Raw genomic sequence first — 24,049 nt, 5'->3', positions numbered from 1 at the left:
AGACCATGTCGAGTGGTCTAGGAAATCAGCATTTAGAGAAAACCACCTTCAAAGTTTTCTTTCCGACGCAATGGTGATCAAGGGGAGGTAAGACAGTTTTCACCTCTTGACAATAAGGGGTCTGCTTTATAGCAACCTCGGTGATGTTCATCCAAGCTTAGTGCCAGTGCTCTACGCACAACCAATCAGTTACCAGGGTGCTATGCACTGACCAATAAGATCACTCCCTCATTGTTAGGGGCAGATTCTATCTGCGGCACTAAATCCATACAGTGTATCTTCGGACATGTTTCTGTTCCGTTGAAAGTCAGAAAATCCCAGAAAAACGCTAATTTCTTGCTTTTCCTTTGATCATTTAACTTCTAAATTTTGGCAGATGATAGATGATACATTAGACTACAAAATGATGCCAAAAACAGAAATCCGATCATTTTGACCGATTTTGACGATCTGACTTCAAACTCAATTTTCTCGGCTCAGCCATCAGCGACTTAAGGATCCTTTTGTTGTGGCAGGTCACATTTATCTCAGCTTCGCCTCATTGAATGGGACAGTGCCTCATCTTTCCTCTTGTGTGAATCTTTTGCCACCACAACCATGACCATTCACTATTTGTATAGCAATCAACACTTATCAGCAGACAAGACTTGTTCTTACTTTTTTAAACATGTGATGATCCATTTTGACAGATACAATTACGTTATAAAAATCATGAGCAATGAATGTGCAAAGGGGGAAAAATCAGGAATAAATGTGCCAAGTGGCACTACCACAAAAAAGGCAAAGTCCAACTGTGTTGTAAACAAATTTATTGTAACACGTGAAAATGTGTCATGTAGTATGTTGCATTTAAATTTTTTATCATTCCAAAATATCCTGGATGTGGCTAGCATTACAATAACCACAGACCAAAGACATACGGTACATACTGTACATTCAATGTAAGCCGATAAACATAAAAGTCTGTAAAAGTGCATTGAGGTTTCACAGATGACATGCAGCATACTGTCCCAACAAATCCAAGACTGGTTCTGCAATGTACGTGTATTATAATTCATGGGTGTTTCTTTTCCCACAGCCTAGAACAGTGGACTCCTGTTATTAATTCACTTTAATTGTCGCAATTGGGGCAATCACAAACTTCGTTGTTGTTAGGGGCAACTTGAATTTGAAAACAAAGTATGCATAGAATTTAAATTCCATGCCAGAATGGTCTATTTTGAAATCATTGGAACTCATTGGAATAACTATGTACCCTGATATTAGAACGTCTACACTGTACATTCATGAAAACATCACACATGCATTTTTTTAAAGTAAGTGTATTTCACAGGAGCCATGCAAATAATTCAAACTGTTGTGTATCACATCTAAGCACATGCATCCAAGTGTACATTGTATGTACATTGTACATATATATAAACCTCTGATTTGATATACAAGTGTGTATTTATAATATTTAAGAGAAGAAAAAGTCAGACAAATCAGTTCTCATCCAAACAGAAATTAATAATTACACATTGAGACTTCCAAATACAGTGTATACATGTACATCTATTTACAAACAGGAAAAAAGTATGATCTTAGAAAATGACAGAATTTTATCCCAGCATAAAGAATGGCCTCAATCATTATCTTACAATACATTATCTGAAAAAATGCATATATATATTCAAAATACTTCAAATACAGATCCAAATTTCTCCTTATTGATGTAAAAAAGAACATGAAATATTTACCCTGAGAAAAATCAGTGAAATATTTAAAACCGTCATGCCTACATAAGATGTAATTTCTAATCTTTCCTGAATAAACTCTACCCTGTTACAAGAATACCAATGTGCACTTTACAATGTCCCCTGCTGAATTGCTCTACACGTGTTAGACCTAATGTTGTCTTTAGATAATGATTACTCTGTACTAATCATTTTAGCAAGATGATGTAGTTACGCTGCCAACACATGCACTATTAAAGGGAAACTCTACTCCATATTCACGTTGACAATAATACAAAGAACATAAAGATACGGGAAAGCCTTGTTAGACTTAAAGAGCACTAAGAGATTGAATGTTAAAGTTTATTAAATACCTTTACTACTGACACAGATCATGAACCAAAGAATCACACATTCACATCACAAGGTGATTGATGTAATTGTTTCACAGCTCCATCATTGGTGTGAACATAAAAATATGAGATTTTTTTTTTTTTTTTTTTGGTACAATTTCCAAATTACAATTCACCCCAAATCATCACTGCTTTTTCATACCATCTTCGGAATCGTTCGATGTGATGGACACAATATTTCTTCGCTTTGATTTCTAATCAACCTCCCCCGCTCCCTACGTAGATGTATGTGACCGCCCAACTCAAAACCTCCAAAAAGTTGCAGATTAGCATTCTCTCCAATGAAACATAATAATTATGTCATTTGGGCTGACCGATTCAATTGTTTGAAGTTTGTCTTTACCTGGGAGAGTAATCTTTTCTCCGAGTGTCAATATTTGGCGGGGTAAAACAAAACCAAAATCTAGATATCAGCAGTTTTTCTGGACCATATTTTTTTCCGACAGGCACTGCTTTCACTATGAAATAGAACATGTTTTCATCGATACTGCTGCACAGCACGCCTATTTACAAGTGACCCTAATCCTTATTAAACCCTCTTTTTTTCCCTTTTCTGTGAAACTGCATCTCCTCTCTTATTTTAACCACTTTTTGAATCGGTTAGGATGGTCCAATCTAACTAAGTTATCATTTTAATGCTTAGAGCTAATACTCTTTTGAACTTCATAGAAAAGTGGGAATTCATTTGGCATACATGTACTTTTTATGGGTTTCGAGCTGGGTGGTCACATTATAGTAAAGATTTGTGCTGAAGCTGATGGGAGAACTATAAGGCTACAGTGCTTGATATGATTGTGACCTACTGTATATGTACATTAATGCTCTCTTGATAAAATATGTATGTAAAACACATACCTCCATTGAATCTTATTCCTTTGAAACTTCTACTGTTGTCCTTGCTTGATTTTACTCGCATCTCTTGAGATCAGCTCCAATAATGTGTGGAGAGTTTCTCTGACAATATATTACGACCATTCTTGGGACTTCAACAAGGTATAGACACTCTCAAAGAAAGACAAACAAAACAGTGTGCATCTTTTTCCAAGAAATTGAGTGTGCATCTAGTAATCTTTTCAGTCAATTCATCTGATTTTTCACTTTCTTGACTATAATGTCTCCAGCTTCATCAGGGTGAAAAGGTGAAAGGTCACAGTTGCTGTGAATGGCAATTCCTTTGGTATTAAAGAAAGCCATACCCAGGTGAAATGTAGTAGCAGCTACAGTAACAAAACCACCCAGACGCTACGGAGTGCCGAAGTGTTACCATGACTACGCCTCGGATCTACTACTGACATGTTTGCAGTCTCAGTTGTGAATGGACACAAGACATTTGAAACTCAGTGTGGGGCAATTTTTTTCTTCATTTTTCCTCTCTCTCTTCAATAGCAGTTAACAATTTGCAAAATGACATGCACATGCTGTAAATGCAAACACTCCAAGAAAATGCATTGATCAGTCAAAGTGTTTTGCGAATACAGTGTCTGGAAAATTTGCCGCAAGAGTTGAAATCGTATTCCATTAATGTTAAATCTAAAAAATCTCAATGTGTGATTTGTGCACAAGCTTTCACAACCCTGTCTTTTCCTGAACTCTGAACAAGACATAAGAGCCTTTTTCTGTTTCATAATCTTTCAGGCTCATTTAGGAACAACAAAAGATACATTTGTTTGTTCTTTCTTAAAAGCTCGGGTCATTTTTGATTAGCGTAAAAGTGGAAATTTTTGTGGTGTGGAAATTTTTGTGTATTTCACACAAACCAGAAGCTAGTGTGAAAATAAAAGCATGCGAATACATGTACATGTACAGTATGTTTGCACGCCATATGTTCCAGTAATTAATTGTCCTGATTCCGCAGAATTTTAAACATGTGAAATTCATGTTACCCAGCTGAATGCAAAAAATTACTCAAACGAAAATATCCACTTTTAATACAGTACGAGAATAAGCCTCAAGCATCACACTTGCTCTTTGCTTCAATATGAAGGAAAGACTCAGAAAGGAGAGATATTCTGCATGCTTGATTTCCAGTGTGCACTATTGTACATGTAGGTATTGCATAAGTCTTCACTCATCATTTGCATTAAGGATAGTCGCACTTTGTATTGCGGCAGTGGCATATCCCATCATCCCATCATCTGTATGATGTTTTAAAGCTTGACGGGAACCGTGAAGACAGAACTGTCACAGGTCCTGGGCTAGATTTAACCTGTTTCCTATGAGATTCTGAAATCCCCATAGATTTGCACAGGGTCTGCCAGGTTCCCGTACACAACGGGTAAACAGCACTGTCAACACCAGCTCTGCACCACACTACATGTATTACACATACACATGACTGAGGCTAGACCTGCAGCCCCTGAATGTGTACCTACTCGTGCTGGCCATGCCTTCTCAAACAGCCAGAGTACCCCTCCTTTCCTTCACTCCAGTTTAAATGGTATTGAGAGATCTAGAGGAGAGGGTTCCTCGCTTAAAATGGTATGCACTGATGTGTAGCCTGTTAAGGAAATAATGACTTAAGCATGCTTGCAGAGACACACACCATTTGATGGAAAGTGTTCACTTTAATAAACAGCATCCTGTAGGTCATGTGTTGAAAACCTTGTGTGCCATACTGGCCCTGTTACAGCCATTATGGGTAAGAATCTCATGAACACTGGCGATGCCACATCCAGACCATGGTTCTCAGACGCTTGAAGTGAGAATGATGCGCATTACGATGTAGCATGCAAGGATTCCCAGTCATACGTTCTGCACTGCTACAAATTCTGCGAGAGAGCAACACACCACCAGGTCTCTGTTGAAGAATTAGCCTCACACTTGCAATGTAAATGCCCTCTTTTGCATATCATAGTTTTGTATGCCCACTGAGCAGCTGTGTGCTCTGAGTGAAGGATGGAAACCCAGCCTGTCATCAAAAAAGTTGAACATGCAAAGATGGCACACAAGGGGTTAAAGCCTCCATTGATAATGTCTCAATGCACTGAGGATGCTGTTCACCGATGACATCAGTACTCATTGTCGTCTTCGTCTTCACTGTAGTCCTCATCATCGTCCTCGTCATAGTCGATGTCTTCAGACGTTCCCTCCCCTCCGATGGCCCTGGACACTTGCGGACACCTCATGTTGAATCGTGGACAAACGACATCATACGTTTCACCTGCATTTCAAGAGAAGAGGGAAGGCCACTTTAGTTAATCTTTCATAGCCAATGACTGAGAGGGAATTGAAAACATTATGAGGTGGTATGAACATTCATGATGTCAAGCCTATCATTTACAGTTAAACTTCAAGTTAATGTAGTATCATCTAGATGATAATTATGCCTTTCTTGCAGTCCATACTTAAATCTTTTAATTCAATGGGTGAAATTATGTTTTCCAGATATCTTTTTTTTTCAGTGTTAGACGATGACCTTTGTAAGTCATTATACAATAAAACCTTTGGGAGTCATGTATGTGATTTCAATAAGGACCATTTTATCTCTCTGTCTATCTATCCATCTATCTATCTATCTATCTATCTATCTATCTATCTACAATTGTATCTATCTATCTATCTATCTATCTATCTATCTATCTATCTATCTATCTATCTTTCTATTTCAGCCAAAGCATGCTTCCTTGGGTTAATTAGACAAAGGTGAAGCAAGAGAAACAACAAGCAGAAGGCCAAAAGAACCATCTTTAATAAGCAAGTAAGTCCTGTGCGTGTGTACATGACTGGATGATCACATCCATTCTAAAAGTAATTGCAAAACTTCCTGCAAACTCTTGTCATAGCTTCCTTAAATCCATTCCTCTCACACCACCTTCAGTGCCCCCAAACAAGATTCTTTTTACAGGTCAACAGAGAACAGACAGGTTGGTATCCACCTGTGTGAAAGCAGTCAAGTGGTAAAAATGTACCCCCCTTTCCACGGTCAACTACATGTGCCTTTGAACAATGGAAATATCGATGAGGCGCAAGGCTTGAATAGTACGTGCGCTGATGGGCTCGCAAACTCTTTTGTTAAAGATAAAAGACGCACCTGCATGGGGTCAGCGAAATCAAACTTCTACTGACCTCATCCTTCGATCGCTACGTACATCGTTATACAAGTTTTGCAGCAAAATAAGCGCAGACTACATTGGAAAAAAGTCCAATAAAACTGCGACACATGCAGTTTTCATACAGAAAGAAAACAGATATTGATGAAAAAAACTCTAATCTTTCCATCAAAACCATTTTTCTTGGCAGCAAAACACAAATTAACATGAATTTAGGCCACGAATGCAGACACTCCTGTCTTCGTTTTGGGAACCTGGTATACCAGGTTCCGATATCAAAGAAATGGGTTAAAGCCTGTCAGCCTTTAAAGCAACGAATCGTCAACAACAACAAAAAATAATGTCACTAAACGCAGCCCTCACCAGATTTCAGGTTGACGAATGTGAAGTGCCCTTCCATAAAGCCCCCTTCACAATCGAAGGGAGTCCAGCTGGCGTAGGAAAAGTTGGTTCCAGGTTTTATGACAGGATACAAACCTGTTTAATAGAAAAGGGAAGTTATTGCCATCTTGCTTCCACAACACGTTTCTTGAGTAACAAGACTGTTCTCTTCTTAAAACCGTCCACTATTATTTTTATTTTAGTGGATCAATTTTTACACAAGCATGATTTGTGAGTATCATGTCACCTGTATAATCAGTTACAAGTCCATCTATAGATACGCGTAGATTGACTACAACAGCTGAAGATTATGTACTAATTTGATTTCTTCAGCAATGATAGATATCCTTAATAGAGATAGATGTAAAAATTCTTCTTTTTTTTCCATGTACCTTGTAGGTATTAAAAAACTTTAGTCACATGGCAAGGCAACACCCTATGGAATTCCACAGTACTGATTACGCTGGAAGAGAGCAAATTGACACAAGCTGAACCAATAATCCCTGGAACAGTCTATGCTTTACCTTCTTTTCCATATACAACAATAGCATATAATTATGTAATTTGAAAAAGGTCAAAGGTCAACAAAAGTACATGACTAGGCCCATTTACACTTGCTTGGAAAAATCGTGATTTTTCTAAAATCGCGACATTTGGGTGTAAGTTGCTAAGCAACTACACCCAAACGCCCTCGAAACATCGCCAGAAAAATCGCCAGCCAGAGTGCGATTTTTTTAAACATCGCGAAGTTTGAGGCGAAGTTAGCCAGTGTAAACCCAAGCTGCAGAAATATCGCGATTTTTCATCACGTGACTTTCGGTATCAGATTGCACCGGGAGTTTACGCGCGCTCCCGATCCCTCCTTGGAACGTGTAGCTGTGTACAGGTCTAAACGGCCGATCCTCGATCGGCTCGTGGTCTCTCACCTCCCTCTCCCCGATGAAACTAGTACGTGAAAACTACAACTAGTAGCAAACCTGAAGTTCTCCAACCACGTATCATCACCCCAAGACGACTTAACAAAATGATGTTCTCCCAGAAATGCGTTGATTCAGATTGTGGGAGTGCCCGTACTGCTCTCGATATACGCTGTTTGTGGAATACTAGTATAGGAGTACGTAACAAGTGTGAGTTGTTGCTGTCGCCTGATAAAATACCGGTCCTAACTTCCAAGTCCTACTTCTCACTTTCGTCATATCGGCGAAATTTCATGATCCTCCTGAATGCTGCTGTAGATGAAGTTTTACACACCTACTACGTATGTGATCTAATATAGAAAACTATATAGTTTTACCGTAAGTATAACAGTCTCGAGAAGCACAAATTTATGTGTGCATTGTACTGATAAAAAGCCCTGGCTCAACGTTCCAACCAGCTAACTGTGATCAAAATAATACTGCACTGCAGTGAAAATGAACAGAATAGCGCGCGCTTCCACTCAGCAACCGTGTTGAAAAGAGATAAATTACGCATGCGCACTACCGACCAAAAAATCGCGATGTTTTGTGAAGCTCAAACTTCGCATGCTTTTGCGCAAGTGTAAACGGTGGAACCAAAATATCGCGATTTTAAAAATCGCGATGTTAGTAAGTGTAAATGCGGCTACTGTCAGCATTAGTTCTGTGACACACCATTCTCTTGGTGAAGTCTTAATAGGCTTTCAAATAAACATAAGCTACCGACAGTGTACAACAGACAAAAAATAAACATGCACTGAGCTATTTCATATCATTTGGAAAGTTATCGAAATGAGAGGATTATTGCGAAACCTTCTTCCAGTGAACCATAGGCCACTATGTACAGAATCTTCAGTGGCCAAAGGGTTAATGTACATAAAAATCCCCATGATCATTTTAAAAAAATGGACATGCCGTTTCTCTTGAGTGAGTAATGTGTTTGATTTTGCCTCTCTCAGTTTCTGTCTGTAATATTTTTCTGCTGCTTAAACAGAGTTTGTCTTTTAATGATGGTAGATAATGCATCCATAATATTCTATAGAAAAGTATGAAAAGCTACTTAAGGGAAAGAGTGTATAAATATTACAATACCTATCACAGCCTCGCCCTTCACCTCGTGGCACTCCCCCACACTGTCCGTGATCTTCCAATAACGACTCTGCAGTTTGCACGTGCCTGCATTGAGATATGAGGCATTATGAGAAAACAACGGAATAAAGTTACAATTTACTGTACCTCAAATACACACATGGATCCAGTGTAAGCAGAATTGTTGGTAGTAAATGTATACACAAGCAAAGTTTGAGGAAAATCCGACAATCCACTCAAAAGTTACAAATTTTTAACCCGTTGAGGACAAGTACCGAGTGTACTCGGGCAGGTGTCTATGGGAAATGCCTGTTGTAGCAAAATCAAAACGTCCTCAACAGGATAAAAGTTGTGACTACATCCATGTGCCAACACGACTGGAAATGAAAACTACAATTTGTGACGTAACAGTTAGACAATGAAATAAAGAATACATAAAGAGAACCAAAGATGTTTGAATTATTCTAGCAAAATGAAAGAGCATTTGACTTTTAATAACCTCCTTCAATAAACAGGGGGAATAATATCACCCTTTTCATAAGTCAGCAATAAGTCAAAGAAATGTGCACTTTTCATAATGAAAGGAATGTTTTTCATATATGGGATAAATTCCCCTTCACATGAGATAGAAGGGTCTCATTTGGTTTTGTGAATGAAGGGGTATTGATGCATTGGGGCGGAACATTTCTTGGGTGATATGGCAGCTATTCTTAGAGTGCACACACCCTGCATCTCCTAAACCCATTTTTTGGGGTAATATGGCAGTTATTCTTACAGTGTACACACCCTGCATCTCCTAAACCCGCGATTAAAAAACTAGGAACACATGGTTCCATTGGGTATTCCGTAAGTCGGGTTTTGGTCACTTATTATCCATAGCAGAGTGGGAATGCATGCTTTCCTGCATGGGAAACAAACAGATTGTTTGGAGTAAATCCTACCACAAAGTCTTGTGAGACCAAAGTGAAGCACTAAATACAATTATATAAATTTTTCCTTGCACATTGCATGCCTCGAGAAGAAATGACCATAGCACGTTCATCACTGGTGGTTGGCCTTCCACCTGTGACTCACAATTCTAGTGTTTTAAAAGTTTCTTTTTGAGAACCTTTTTTCAGCTGCAAAAGATACAGATAACTGTAAATTTCATATCAAACATACTGCTGGCTACTCTGGTAAGTAGGAGCTACAACAAGCTAACAGTTCTGTGAAAAAATTGGAACTCACTTGCTGAAGGAGCGTTCTCATCCATCGTCATGGAGATGCGGTAGGCAAACAACGTCCTCATTTTGTCTGCCCTGACCTGGCTCATGCGGGGCACAAAGGCCGTTGCCACGGTGACCTTCACATCCCTGGTGACGGCTACACAGGTCGGTTCGTGGTAAAATCTGTTGGAGGGATAAAACGCATGCATGATAATCCAACATTTTTATCTGCAAAGCTTCTGAGTGAGGAAGATGATGATGATCCAAAGCATTTGTATAGTGCCATATATCTGTTTAAGAGACGTTCAAAGAGTTGAATATAAAAATGTTCAATCTTTCTTTCATTTTTCTTTCACTCTCCCGACCATCTAAGTTCATGAAATTGGAGCAAAGAACACTGGAAAGCTATCATGAATGCCTCTATGTAGGCCATCAATATTAAAGTGATATGGAATCAGGCATGAACAAAAATATGCACATAATGTACTTTACCATGCATCTTTCCATGGTGAATTACAATAAAGTTTGTGCCACATGCCATTGCAATCACAGAATGCTGCCCCATGTACAAATGTACCAGTATGTAAATCTGCTTTGAGTTTAATAATACTGTGACACAAGCATTATTCCTCTACAATACTACACGTAAATGTAAAAGGACAAATGCTGGGTACACCACAGAAATTTGCAAGCTGGAAAGATGTGAAAGCAAAGCGATGTGGGAAGACTTCTTGCCCCTTGTAAATATGTAACAAAATATGAATTTCAGACAGTGATGCTTGGTAGATATTGTGTAAATACATTGCTATTTTTCCCTTTTTTGACTGCTTTCTCAATTATCCTTTTTATTGTACATTTTGTGGAAAACTGCTCTTAGGAAAGTTCAGACTTCAGTGCTATGAAATTACAACCACAAGCATGAGCAAGTCGCCCCGCCCTCGACCTCGACTTCTGCTACAGAGCCGGTGATGACCGACCTGAGTATCTTGGAGCGATGGACTATCAATTCCGGGTCCGAGAGTCTGTCGGCCAGTTTCTCCAGCCACTCCATGAAGCTACCGGCCATAATGAAGTAGCCCTCCTGTCGTCTCGACTTGCCGACCTTCGTGATCGAAATTGAGGATATTTGCAGTGAATCTATCACTATCATTAAAGGGGACCTCCGGATGATTTTCAGACTTCTACATGTGAATAACTATAAATTAGTTAAACTGAGCACAGAGTTTCAGAATTTATAGTGATTGGGATGAGAATGTTTTCAAAATTTATAACAAATTGCAACGAGCACGAATGATGACATGGCAGCCTCACCATAAGAATGCATGAGTTGAGGCTCAAAGAAACAGAACAAAAGAAAAAGGCATGCATAGATTCATCACAGGTGAACTTGTTGAGCAAGCGGTATTGTAATGGAATTACACTGCTACATTTCTGAAATATGTGAGGCTCTGATGTCTGTTGATTTATGTAATACATGATGTGAAATTATGGAAATCGTCTGGAATGCCCCTTTAACACTAAAACGGCATGTTGCCCCAAAACGGGCACAATTTTGTGATTTTGTGTACATTTCATATGGAAAACAGTGCTCTGTCATGAAAGTCATAAAACCTGATTATTTTTATAATTAATCACTTTCATTGATTAATTGTGTGCTAATCATGGTAGAAAAGTGGTCAGTGACAATTTCCAATGAAAAAACAAAGAAAAAAAAACAACAAAAGTTGAAAAACAAAGAAATACATAAGAAATTCTGAAAACAATAAAATACATAAGAATTGAAATGAGTTTTGGAAATTTTTGTGATGTACAATTGTTGAATATGCTAAAACAGATTTACAGATCAAAAATTAGACTCTCAATGCTTTTTTAATAATTAGGCTAAAGTATGACCTTGAGCTTAATTTGCATAATTAATTAATTACAATTAGCAATTGATTGTTTCAAAAAATCTTATGATACAATTTTGTAGATTATGATGTGGGTCATACGCATGCAAAATTTCATCGCGATCGCACCACCGGGGGGGGGGGGGGGGGGGGGGGGGGGGGGGGGGGAATGATGTGAGGGGGAGGGGTGAGGGGTGAGGGAGGGGGGTACATCCTTTCATGGACCCATCAGTAATGCACAGTGTGTCTATAGAGTATCTTCTGTCTTGGCTTCAAGCCTGGATACCAACATGTGCACCTGTTCTGAGAAAGAAGGAAGTTGGGACAGTTGGGGGGGGGGGGGGGGGGAAGGTAGCACAAACTTGGCTCACTCTTCCCAGACATGCCGACCTGCCAAGTGGATGACGGGATGGGTAAGAGGTAACTTGAGGAGATGCCTTTCCAGAAATACCACACCCATGATATATAAGAAGGGCAGTGCAGCAATTCAAGCTAGCTACAGATAGATGTATGTGCTTTTACTTATCTTTGTCATACAAGTAGAGTACACATGTACAAGTTTGTACTAGATACAATCATGTAGTGACTGCAAAGCAAACATACTGAGTCTGGACACTTGTGACTTTGGACCAATACTCAGAAAAAAGTGCTGCTGCAGGGATACACTGTAAAACCAGAAAATTTCATGTGCATTTAGATTTTGCAAGAGCCAAGATAAGTTAAATCGAAATGCATACGAAGATGCTTGTCTACACTATATGCACTGAATGCCAGTGGTAGGTCTTGAGGCTAAAAAAAAGGCTGTCAGCTCCAATTCGTGAAAATTTCATGCCGCTAATATTTCTTGTTTTACAAGTATTGTAAACTGTAGAGGGTTGTCGACATCCTCACATCAAAATCAGGGTGGTACTTGAATACTTGTGTATTATATGCATGCCCATGAGCAAAAATAATTCCTACGATTTTGTAAATCATAGAGGTTTTATATCTGATCTAAACATGAATAGGTACAGTCTGTACATGCATGAAAGGTTTCAGGGAGCCTTTTGCACAATTAGGTAGACATTTAAGTACAGGTAGCATCTCTAATGTAATGTGTTAGGGTCTTCTACATCATTAACATGACGATGGCATTTACTGGACACCATGGTAGAGGTCTCTATCTCTAAAGCACAACACAACCATCCAGATCTGATGGCATCTGACAATTTAGCACTGACATCAAGCGCTGTAAAAAATGTCAGACACAAAGTATTGCAAAGTGAAAAAAAAGAAATGGCAACAATTATGCACATATATGATGTTGAAATGAATGTTCACTAGATCTTCAAAAGATAGACGTAAAAACTTACATCGTTCAGGTAGTAGACGCACCCCTTCTCTAGACCAGGCTTGCTCCTGAGGCAGAGAGCTTGGCCGTAATTCATGTATGGACACCAACTCAGCATGAGGTTGCCCTTTGACACAAGAAGACAAAATTGGAAAGAAAAAAGGAGACAAATTCGAAAAAGTTCAGCTGATGTTAGATAGTTCTGAACATCTTCCTACCAATCACAATCTACTGTCAACATTATATATTTGGCAGTGCTTTTATTTCTATGAATTTGGTGAGTCGGCTGGTATTTTCAGAAAGGGATTACATAGGTATTTCGCGTTTTGTCACTGTCACACTGTCACAGTGGTCCTAGACCACAGATTCACCCCCCCCCCCCCCTCATTCCACCACTAGACATCACAGGAATGCATATTTACAAGTTTTCTTTACAGACCTGCAAATTCCTACTAATCCTAGGACATAAATTACAATGACTCCATCGAATACAGTGTTTTTTGAAGAAAGGTGAAAGAAACACTCTAATAGCTACAGTCACATGATGAAAGTCTATGACTTCTGGCATTGGTACAATTAAAAAACGGAAAAAAAAAAATTGCATGAAAGGTATCAACTGCCTTGTTACTGGAAATGTCCGCACATTAACCCATTTGAAGACAAGTCCCGAGAATACTTGGGCAAGTGTCAATGGGAAATGCATGTTATAGCAAAATCAGTCCGTCCTCAATGTGTTGATGTACACCATACAGTGTTGTTCTGCTATGAATCTGGCATTGCAACATCATAACAAAGTGCTTTGTTGGGCCTCACCCTCATTGGCATGCTGTTCTTGAGGCTGAACCCCAGGGGAACCGCCACCTCCATGCTGAAGTGGTCGTAGACCTCCAGGGTGCCTAGCAACGACCCCTGGCCCAGGAGGACTCGCTGGCCGTTGTGGATGAGGAAGGAGCAGCACACCTCAGGAGGAAGGGGGGATTCCCCCATCGAGCACGCCTGCTGAAGCAACGTCTTATCCACTGGACCTGGTGGGTTGGCATTTTGGTTGGCCAATCAGTCGGTATGTGGGTAGATACGTAGGTATAAAGTGTGTGTATGTATGTATGTATGTATGTATGCGTGTATGTACATTTTGTATGTGTGCATGGGTGTTTTTGAGTGTATGTACAAATGTTTATGAAAGAATGTACAAGTGTACGTATGTGTGTATGTTTATTAGTGTGCATTTATGTATGTCGGTCGATGATTTGGTGGGTAGAAAGAAAGAACAAATGGATGGATGAATGAATGTATGTATGAATGAATGAATGAATGAATGAATGACATGAGTTTCAGCTGTAAAAGTCAAGCAGTGATGTATCAAAACACAGCTTGACACAGATATAATGTATTTTAGACAGCTTATATGTGCATATCATTTTTATATAGAATACAACATAGCACAACCCCACACAAAATTAAAGAGGGACAAGTTATCTTTATCTGGTGTAAAGAAATTCATCCTTAAGAAAGGTCTTTTCTTTCCCTTAAAAAGCAGTGAAATAATAGAAACTGGTATGAGGCAGAAGTGTACCTAAAAGAATGGATCAGGTTATTGTTAAATATATAAGATCTTAGCTGCTCAGACCTAATTTATTATTACATTGAAAGTGCTTTAATATTCAGCTTGCCTCTACTGTGATTATCAAAGCAGAGTGAATGTGAAAGCCCTCTTTTCCCAAAAGAAACAAATGTTTGTTTAATATCTTCTCCTACACCTTTCCTCTAGACTTTATCTTTTGAAAATAAAGACTGCATGGTACAGCTGTAAATGCATTATAGGTATGAGTTCACTCAGATAAATTCTGTTCAAGTCAAGAGACAGAATGATTAACTGTGACATATATTGCCATTTTGAATAAAGCCAATTTCTTGCCCTTGCCACCCCACCCCCCCCCCCCTCCCAAAAAAAAAAGAAAATAAGAAAAGGCTTCGCCAGTTTTAGTATGAAATGAATTCTACATTCATGATGTACACTTTTGCTTTATTACTGTTAGGAGAAGATGAAAAAAAAAAAAGACAAGTCAGTGATCTCAGCACACAGTGTAGTGTGAATTCTATTCTGGTTATACATGCAAATTTACACATCTAACCACCCAAAACACACATGTAGACAATACACTCTAGATTTAATTTGGATACTTTTATGGTATACTAGTTGACAGAGACTCCAACCCCAAGCACCTTCTGATCTGGAGATTCTCCCGCCCGAAACCCCTAGCAAACGAGAGACTCCAAGTTCATGTGTGCGAAGCACGAAGTTCCTAGGGTTCTAGATGCTCTCTGGTGCTATCAAAGGCTTATTTTTTGTCAACATACGATAGCAGTAAGTAAGAAATCATTTCCAACGAGGAGACGCAGAGCCAGGGCGGGAGAAATTAAATCTCAAGCGGGAGAACGGGAGATTTTGCAAAAATGGGTTTTCGGCGGGAGATCTCCAGTCGAAAACAGGAGAGTTGGAGTCTCTGGTGGTTGAGTGCACAGAAATATGAATGATACAACACTGAACCATCTAGCATACACAGATTTTGCTAATGACTTGATTCATTTATCATAAATATTTGCTCATAATTATAAACATTAATTTCTGGTAGTTGTAGTAGAAAATAGTCATTACAAATGGTGGCTCGTCTGGTGAACATGTCACTGCACAAAATTTTTGAAAATCTGATTCGAAATATGAAGAGAGGGATAGATTTAAGATGACTACATCACTTGTTTTTAGATGGTTTTGAGACATTTTCCATAAAAATAAAAACAAAGAAAGAAAGAGATAGAAGGTCCTGGTCACCAAAAAAAAAAACAACAACAACAAAAAAGCCACAACTTAACCTTCACTGCAGAGGCAAATTGTGAGACTCAAAAAAGTTGCTGCTTTTTTTAAATGCTATGTGTGCCTTAATACTGTGAAATATTTGATGGAAGAAGTGGAGAGGTTTATAAGAAGGGGAGGTCTAAAACCGAGAAGTATCATTTTGAATATCTATCATTTGATACAGAAACCCAAGCGTAAACTGAATCATAATGGATAGCTACCACAGAGGTGACTGAGGGTTGTCCGGCATCTTTCTGCCAGGGCGGCCTCGATGCGATTCCACTGCGCCTTCACCCCGGCGTAGCAGTCCATGTACGGCCCCCACTTCTCATGCCAAGCCAGAAAATTGGCTTTCCAGGAGTCTTCGCACATCTTCTTTCTGCAAACCCCCCAAACGTTCCAATAAAATTGTAAGAGTCTACAATAAGACAGCACTGTTCCCCATTTACAATAACGTACCTATACTATGGAACTGCCGACCCCTCCTGGTTCGCCCCGGCTGACCAGCAATACTGTAGTCAGCAAACGGTATCAACCAGGCACACTGTGCCCCACACTTGAATGAATGAACTATGAAACTGCCAATGAATCAGTACCTATTGGTATGAAGTATGGGCTATACAATAAAGCCTGATTATTCAAATGGAAAGGGGGGAAGTGCCATAAGAAACTACAGGAAAATTTTCAAGCAGATTATGCATACATTTATAAAATGATACAATACTGTTGAACCTTTCAATCTGGATACATATAGCTTTTTACTTATGGATTGCAGAAAATGAATCAGATAATGATAGCATTGATCCCAAAAATTGTATTCATAAGTTGTAATCCCCAAATAAACACTGAATGCAATAAGGTACCAGACTGCAACAAAGCTATATAAACTATATCACAGCAGCTGATCCATGCACATTAAGACACAGGATGTAAAAACAGACATCAAACTACACAACATAGATCTGTTTTCGTGAAAAACAAATAAGCGTAATGAAAGAGTCTATGTCATGTTAATGCTAACTGCAGGTGATCACACCATTATGACTGTATATTAAGGGTTGAGTGGAAGGCGAACTCTTACTCTTCGTCTAGCCAGATCTGGGCACAAAACTTCTTCCACAAGTGCTCGGAATCTGAGAGATGCCGAAGTCGCTGGCAAACACACGAGACAGATCTAGAGAAAGAAGAAATGCAAGAACAGCATCTTGATAACTTGGGTGATCCAATCTATAAATTATCATTTTTGTTTCATCATCTCTACGGGGTGAAAAATGGCCAAAAAACAAAATGACAAGAAGAAATAACTTTGGCATTGGCAATTTGAGGGTTAGAAAAATTCAGTTCAAAGTAGAAGTCGACCACATGCCTCATTAATTTTGTTATGCTCGTTAGGAGATCTGTGATAACTTTACTTTATCGCCTCCAAGATATCTTCTAAAGAGTGAAAATAAATAATGGATAATGGAATCATCTTAATCAGAAGTCATTACAAAACACTGTGAAAATGTATAACAATACAAACCATTTCAAACTGCTAAACCATCTTTGCACAGGACACTGACTTGCGATGAAAAAACAGACAAACATAATGTAGAAACAAACACGTGGGTCTCATACCCGACTAAGAACCGCACATCAAGATGATCCAGAATTTTGATGAGTAGCTCGTCAGGGAGCTCCAACATACTTGATGCTGTTGCCATGGTGATTAAGCACTTCCAAGTTGTCCCCAGATGATCACAAAACAGTAATCTTGCAGCAAGGACAACCCTTACAACAGCGGACTGCAAACAACATTACATGAGCCATGGTGAGATTACATGGTAGTTAATAGTGAGTTTTACCTCCATACATATTTCAAAAGATTAGGGGGACAATTTTTTTTCTTTTCCTTTGTTTTTGTGTGTGCAAAATAGTATTCATTTAAATATCCAAGCACTTGTCAATATTAACATGTATTCCTATGCTTAGTGAGCGATCGCTCTATCTTTCAATAAAACATCCTCATTAAAAAATACATAATATGCTATGCCCATACAACATATTTGTGGGACTTATAATCAAAAGGATTGTGTAAGAAAGGCAAGAATGACAGTCACAAAAACCCACCACTAGGCCTACTGTAAAATGCAGTTCCATATCAAGGATTAATAACAAATTAACAGAATACAACATATTTCAGTTCATGAACACTTATTACTCATGCACTGGCTCGTTGTCTCGAGCCTTTGTGCTTCCTTCACTTGCCGAGGCGTAGATCGATCATTCTAACCTTGCATGTCGATATTAATCATGAATGTCCAATCATGTGCCGACTTCTACCAGCCAATCATTGGCATTGGATCAGGTTGCATCACACTAGTGCTGAGTTTATATCGAGATATGCTTGACCCAGTATTTTATTCACCTTGAATAATTGCACAGTGATAATTGATATGGAACTGGAGACTGGCACTGGAGTGGAGTGTTTATACTCACCTGTACCTCAGCTGGCAGGATCTTTAGTAGGCCTGACTATGGGCTGGTAATGGTATCAGGGATCAGGATGTTGTGCTGGACCTTGACCCTCAGAGATGGTTTTAACCCGTTAGTTACCTGTGCGGCTGTTGTAGTGTTACCCTATACTGGGAGCTGGTACGCGGCCCAGTCACTGTAGCAGGGTATCAGATGTGTATCAGGTAACTTGAAGTTATCATACATATGGCAAGACACTAACCAGTGTGATAACAAAGCTCCAAAACCTTGGAATGACATGAAGAAAGCTCATATAGTTATATCATAGTACGGTGTACCGGTATGCTCAAGCTGTGGTTATGATTGGAGGAGATGCAGGAGTAAACATCGATTACATGCCAAACATTTCGCAATGCGAGAGCTGTAGCGCCCATAGACTATTAATATCCAGTGCAACGTTTGCTTGAATCATACAGTACATCACTCTTCTTATTACTCCTTTCATAAACTACATGTAGCTACCCGGTAAGCACGCACTCTACCAGTCCTCCACTTGCTAAACTTCGTTTGAGCATGGTGCATGTTTACATAATTATCATGGTAATCATACATGTAGATCACACTGACACAATAAAAGCAGACCAACACCAGCATACCACCGGCGTCGGCGGGCGGGTCCTATACCTGCTTTGCCGACGGGAACGGCGTAACCCTGCATTTCTCTCGATGCAGGAGTAGGCAGATGACATCATTTCCGGAACCCTGTCCCCTTCCTTCCGTTGTATATATATCATTGTAAATATGAAAATAAATGTAATTTGCTTTTTTGTAAATAATTTAAAGTAGTTTAGGTTTTTATAATTAAATTTCAGGCATATCTGAATAATTATATTTTTTGGAGCAAATTGCCCACCCGGCAGAGAGCTCCACAATCTAAAACAACAACAACAACAACATACCACTGTCACTAAAATAGAACTCACCGATCAGGGCCAGAGCTCCGACTGAGGCCACGGATTGACAGGTAGGATGCCGGATGGTATGGTACACCAATCAGTAGGCCACTCCGATCCGGGCACTGCGAATGCTACATTGATTGTACACAGTGTACAGCTATCTACTGAGTATACAACAAGAGAGGCCAAGCGTGTCTCCCCGCGTATCCAAGTGCCTGCGCTGCGCCTGTGTTAAATAACTGCACGATGGCTGGCAGGTGTTCCTCGTTCATAAACGTCGTCTCAATACGGGACGGGGAGGAAATTGCAATGCGGCTAATGCTGGTATGAAGTCAAGTATCTCTGTTACTTGATTAGTGTCTGCTAGAATATGAATTCCTTCGCTTCCCAGCCGATGCTGCGTACAATTCGCCCTACAGAGACAGCAGCGTGCAACTGAACTCCCCCTCACATCTCATGCACACCTCACACAGCATAAGGACATATACAATTCCGACCCTGCAGGAGGTCTGGGGGGCATTTCATGAAGGAACTTGTCGGATAAAATATCTGACAAGTCAATCATATCCGACAAGTTTTGAGAAATTCTTTAGTCTGATTGGCTGATTTCTCGGAACTTGTCGGATATAACTGACTTGTCAGATATTTTATCCGACAAGACCTTTCATGAAATGCCCCCCTGATTTCCCCTTTGACAGCTCCCAGCCAGGTCTCTCCTAGCAGCTAACTTTGGCCACCTCCCATGCTTTATGTCTGTGCATGCATGGACCCATGGTGCATGTATTCTGGGGACTCGAATCAATAAAACCAAAGCCTTTTTCCCCTCCCCTCCTTTTCCCCTCCCCTCCCATCCCTTCCGATCCCCTCCCTAATTCCCCTCCCCTCCCCAGAACGATCCACCCCCTCAAGATAATTACGATGGAATATCTAGGATGATCTGAGAACAAATAATAATGTTTAAAAATCCTTTGAGCTTGAGTCTTGGCCCACTTAAAATACATAAGTATACGACAAGAATTTATCACCAGTATACCTGGTATCATTTTTTGTATGATATGATTATCCGAACGACTTTTCGACATTTTTGTCTCAGAGATACTCTGGCCTTGATTCTCTTTCGTCAGCTATCAACAATACGTCAGGAATGAAACTTGTTCTCTACCATACCCGAAGAAGAGATACAAAGTACACTAAATACGTTTGTTGATTTATTCACATTATACTATAGGCATAATGCACGTGTACTGGATAATACGAGTGTGTTGACTGAAAAAAAAAACTGAAGGAACTGTAGTTATAGCTCTCACTGGCGTAGCCAGGGGGGGGGGGGGGGGGGCGATGGGGGCGATCGCCCCCCCTAAGATTTGGACCGGGGATTTGGGAGGCGGAAAAAAAAATGCGCGTATACTGTATATGCATGCACATGAAGCGGGTCTCCTTTGCAACCTTTCATCAAATAAGATATTTTTTGAATATTTCACTCAAAGTGTGCACCAGATCGTTGAATTTCAATTCAAAATATGCAAAATCTCTCGTGCTTGGGAGGGGGATACCCCCTCCCAAACCCTCCCCCTCTGTGCCTCTTTCCCTAGCTTAGTACACTTTTTAGATTTACAAAAAATTATGAATAATTCTGAGTGCACAAGACTTATCACTTATATTCCGAAAACTCAAGGTTCCCTCATGTATAAGGGAATTTCCCCTTTTAATCGACCCTTTCCTCCCTCAGCCCCCCCCCCCCCCAATCAGTTTTTTTTTTTTTGTGTGTGTGTGTGTGTGTGTGTGTGATTTCCCAAATGTTGATTCCATCAAAAATGCGTAGATGAGATATCTCAATTTCAACCTTAAAAAGGCAAAAGCTCGATCGGAAGGGAAGGGTGGGGATAACACTCGCCCACGCCTTCTCCCTGCTCCCCCGCCCCTCCCCCCCCCCCCTTCCACCATGCATAGAAGTATAGACTGTGGCTATACCCAGATCGCTTTATTTCAATTCTAAAAACGCAAAAGCTCCGCGAGCAGGAGGAGGAATCCCCCTTCCTCTATATATACCTCACTAGACTTTATACATACACACAGATGGTGCACATTCGGAATAAGAGCTACATTCCGTGATTTTATCACTTCGATGAAAAAGTATTACACCAAAAATTTGCAACAGATCGCTGAATTTCAGGTCTGAAAACGCAAAATCACCTTCGTGTGGGAGGGGATATGCCCCTATCTACACCCTCGTGTGCATGCTTTTTCTGTTTGACTGCTGAACAGACAGTGTTCATGATATTCAGTGTAAGAATTAATACAAGAAGATTATTTAAATGATACCATTTTATAGGCAAATTGTTCAATAATAATCTACACTAAATTATACTGCAACTTTAAACAAGTGGGACTGTTTCATCTCGTTAAAACACGCAAAAACATGCATCAAATTGCACCATTTGCAACATCAAAATGCAAAAAGTTCTCACCGTGGGAGGGGGTACACCCCCTCCCACACCCTCCCCTCCCCCCTCGCTCTCTCCGCTCTCTCGGGTTCAGTCGCGTTCATGATATTCAGTGAAAAGAAGTAATACAAGAAGCGTATTTAAATGATAGCATTTTATAGGCAAATTGTTCAATGATAATCTACATCAAAATATACTGCAACCTTAAACAAGTGGGACTGTTTCACGTCAATAAAACGCGCAAAAACATGCATCAAATTGCACCATTTGCAACATCAAAATGCAAAAAGTTCTGACCGTGGGAGGGGGGACACCCCCTCCCCTCCCCCTCGCTCGCTCTGCTCGCTCGGGTTCAGTCGCGTTCATGATATTCAGTGAAAAGAATTAATACAAGAAGTGTATTTAAATTATACCATTTTTTTTATAGGCAAATTGTTCAATGATAATCTACATCAAAATATACTGCAACCTTAAACAAGTGGGACTGTTTCAACTCGTTAAAACACGCAAAAACATGCATCAAATTGCACCATTTGCAACATCAAAATGCAAAAAGTTCTCACCGTGGGAGGGGGTACACCCCCTCCCACACCCTCCCCTCCCCCCTCGCTCTCTCCGCTCTCTCGGGTTCAGTCGCGTTCATGATATTCAGTGAAAAGAAGTAATACAAGAAGCGTATTTAAATGATAGCATTTTATAGGCAAATTGTTCAATGATAATCTACATCAAAATATACTGCAACCTTAAACAAGTGGGACTGTTTCACGTCAATAAAACGCGCAAAAACATGCATCAAATTGCACCATTTGCAACATCAAAATGCAAAAAGTTCTCACCGTGGGAGGGGGGACACCCCCTCCCCTCCCCCTCGCTCGCTCTGCTCGCTCGGGTTCAGTCGCGTTCATGATATTCAGTGAAAAGAATTAATACAAGAAGTGTATTTAAATTATACAATTTTTTTATAGGCAAATTGTTCAATGATAATCTACCATGCAACCTTAAACAAGTGGGACTGTTTCAACTCGTTAAAACACGCAAAAACATGCATCAAATTGCACCATTTGCAACATCAAAATGCAAAAATTCTCACCGTGGGAGGGGAGACACCCCCCTCCACACCCTCCCCTCCCCCTTCACTCGCTCCACTCGCTCGGGTTCAGTCGCGTTCATGATATTCAGTGAAAAGAATTAATACAAGAAGTGTATTTAACGTATACCATTTTATAGGCAAATGATTGTTCAATAATAATCTACACTAAAATATACTGCTACGTTAAACAAGTGGGACTATTTCACGTCGATAAAACGCGCAAAATCATGCATCTAATTGCACCATTTACAACACCAAAATGCAAAAAGTTCTTACCGTGGGAGGGGGACACCCCCTCCCACACCCTCCCCTCCCCCCTCGCTCGCTCCGCTCGCTCGGGTTCAGTCGCGTTCATGATATTCAGTGAAAAGAAGTAATTCAAGAAGTGTATTTAAATTATACCATATTATTATAGGCAAATTATTCAATGATAATCTACATCAAAATATACTGCAACCTTAAAAAGTGGGACTGTTTCAACTCGTTAAAACACGCAAAAACATGCATCAAATTGCACCATTTGCAACATCAAAATGCAAAAATTCTCACCGTGGGAGGGGGGACACCCCCCTCCACACCCTCCCCTCCCCCTTCACTCGCTCCACTCGCTCGGGTTCAGTCGCGTTCATGATATTCAGTGAAAAGAATTAATACAAGAGGTGTATTTAACGTATACCATTTTATAAGCAAATGATTGTTCAATAATAATCTACACTAAAATATACTGCTACGTTAAACAAGTGGGACTATTTCACGTCGATAAAACGCGCAAAAACATGCATCTAATTGCACCATTTACAACACCAAAATGCAAAAAGTTCTTACCGTGGGAGGGGGACACCCCCTCCCACACCCTCCCCTCCCCCCTCGCTCGCTCCGCTCGCTCGGGTTCAGTCGCGTTCATGATATTCAGTGAAAAGAAGTAATTCAAGAAGTGTATTTAAATTATACCATATTATTATAGGCAAATTATTCAATGATAATCTACATCAAAATATACTGCAACCTTAAACAAGTGGGACTGTTTCAACTCGTTAAAACACGCAAAAACATGCATCAAATTGCACCATTTGCTACATCAAAATGCAAAAAGTTCTCACCGTGGGAGGGGGACACCCCCCTCCCACACCCTCCCCTCCCCCTTCACTCGCTCCGCTCGCTCGGGTTCAGTCGCGTCCATGATGTTCAGTGAAAAGAATTAATACAAGAAGTGTATTTAACTTA

At 39.9% G+C, this 24,049-nt stretch overlaps 1 protein-coding gene across 1 annotated transcript; it reads right to left on the bottom strand.

Moving 5' to 3' along the window:
• Nucleotides 1-5,136: 5,136 nt before the first annotated feature.
• On the bottom strand, nt 5,137-18,393 carry LOC139728513 (F-box only protein 3-like). The gene is made up of 11 exons (XM_071639450.1): nt 18,360-18,393; nt 17,499-17,665; nt 16,963-17,055; nt 16,103-16,260; nt 13,841-14,052; nt 13,050-13,154; nt 10,786-10,910; nt 9,831-9,991; nt 8,607-8,690; nt 6,541-6,654; nt 5,137-5,288 (listed from the first exon to the last, which is right to left on the bottom strand). Exons 2-11 carry the CDS (start codon nt 17,582-17,584, stop codon nt 5,137-5,139), a joined length of 1,290 nt encoding a protein of 429 aa, XP_071495551.1. The 5' UTR covers nt 17,585-17,665; nt 18,360-18,393.
• Nucleotides 18,394-24,049: the final 5,656 nt, after the last annotated feature.

The sequence above is a fragment of the Diadema antillarum genome, unplaced genomic scaffold (assembly GCF_040938485.1).
Source record: "Diadema antillarum isolate AM-2024a unplaced genomic scaffold, OU_Dant_1.0 seq00000182_RagTag, whole genome shotgun sequence".
NCBI lineage: Eukaryota > Metazoa > Echinodermata > Echinoidea > Diadematoida > Diadematidae > Diadema > Diadema antillarum.
Note: the sequence above shows the minus strand (reverse complement) of the source record. Positions and strands in the feature narration are given on the sequence as shown.

Coding starts and splice junctions, on each gene's coding strand:
- LOC139728513 (XM_071639450.1), bottom strand. CDS start 17,584: ATGGCAACAGCATCAAGTATGTTGGAGCTCCCTGACGAGCTACTCATC. Junction 16,261..16,962: donor CAGATCTGGCTAGACGAAGA/GTAAGAGTTCGC, acceptor GGGGGTTTGCAG/AAAGAAGATGTGCGAAGACT. Junction 14,053..16,102: donor AACCCTCAGTCACCTCTGTG/GTAGCTATCCAT, acceptor CCAACCCACCAG/GTCCAGTGGATAAGACGTTG.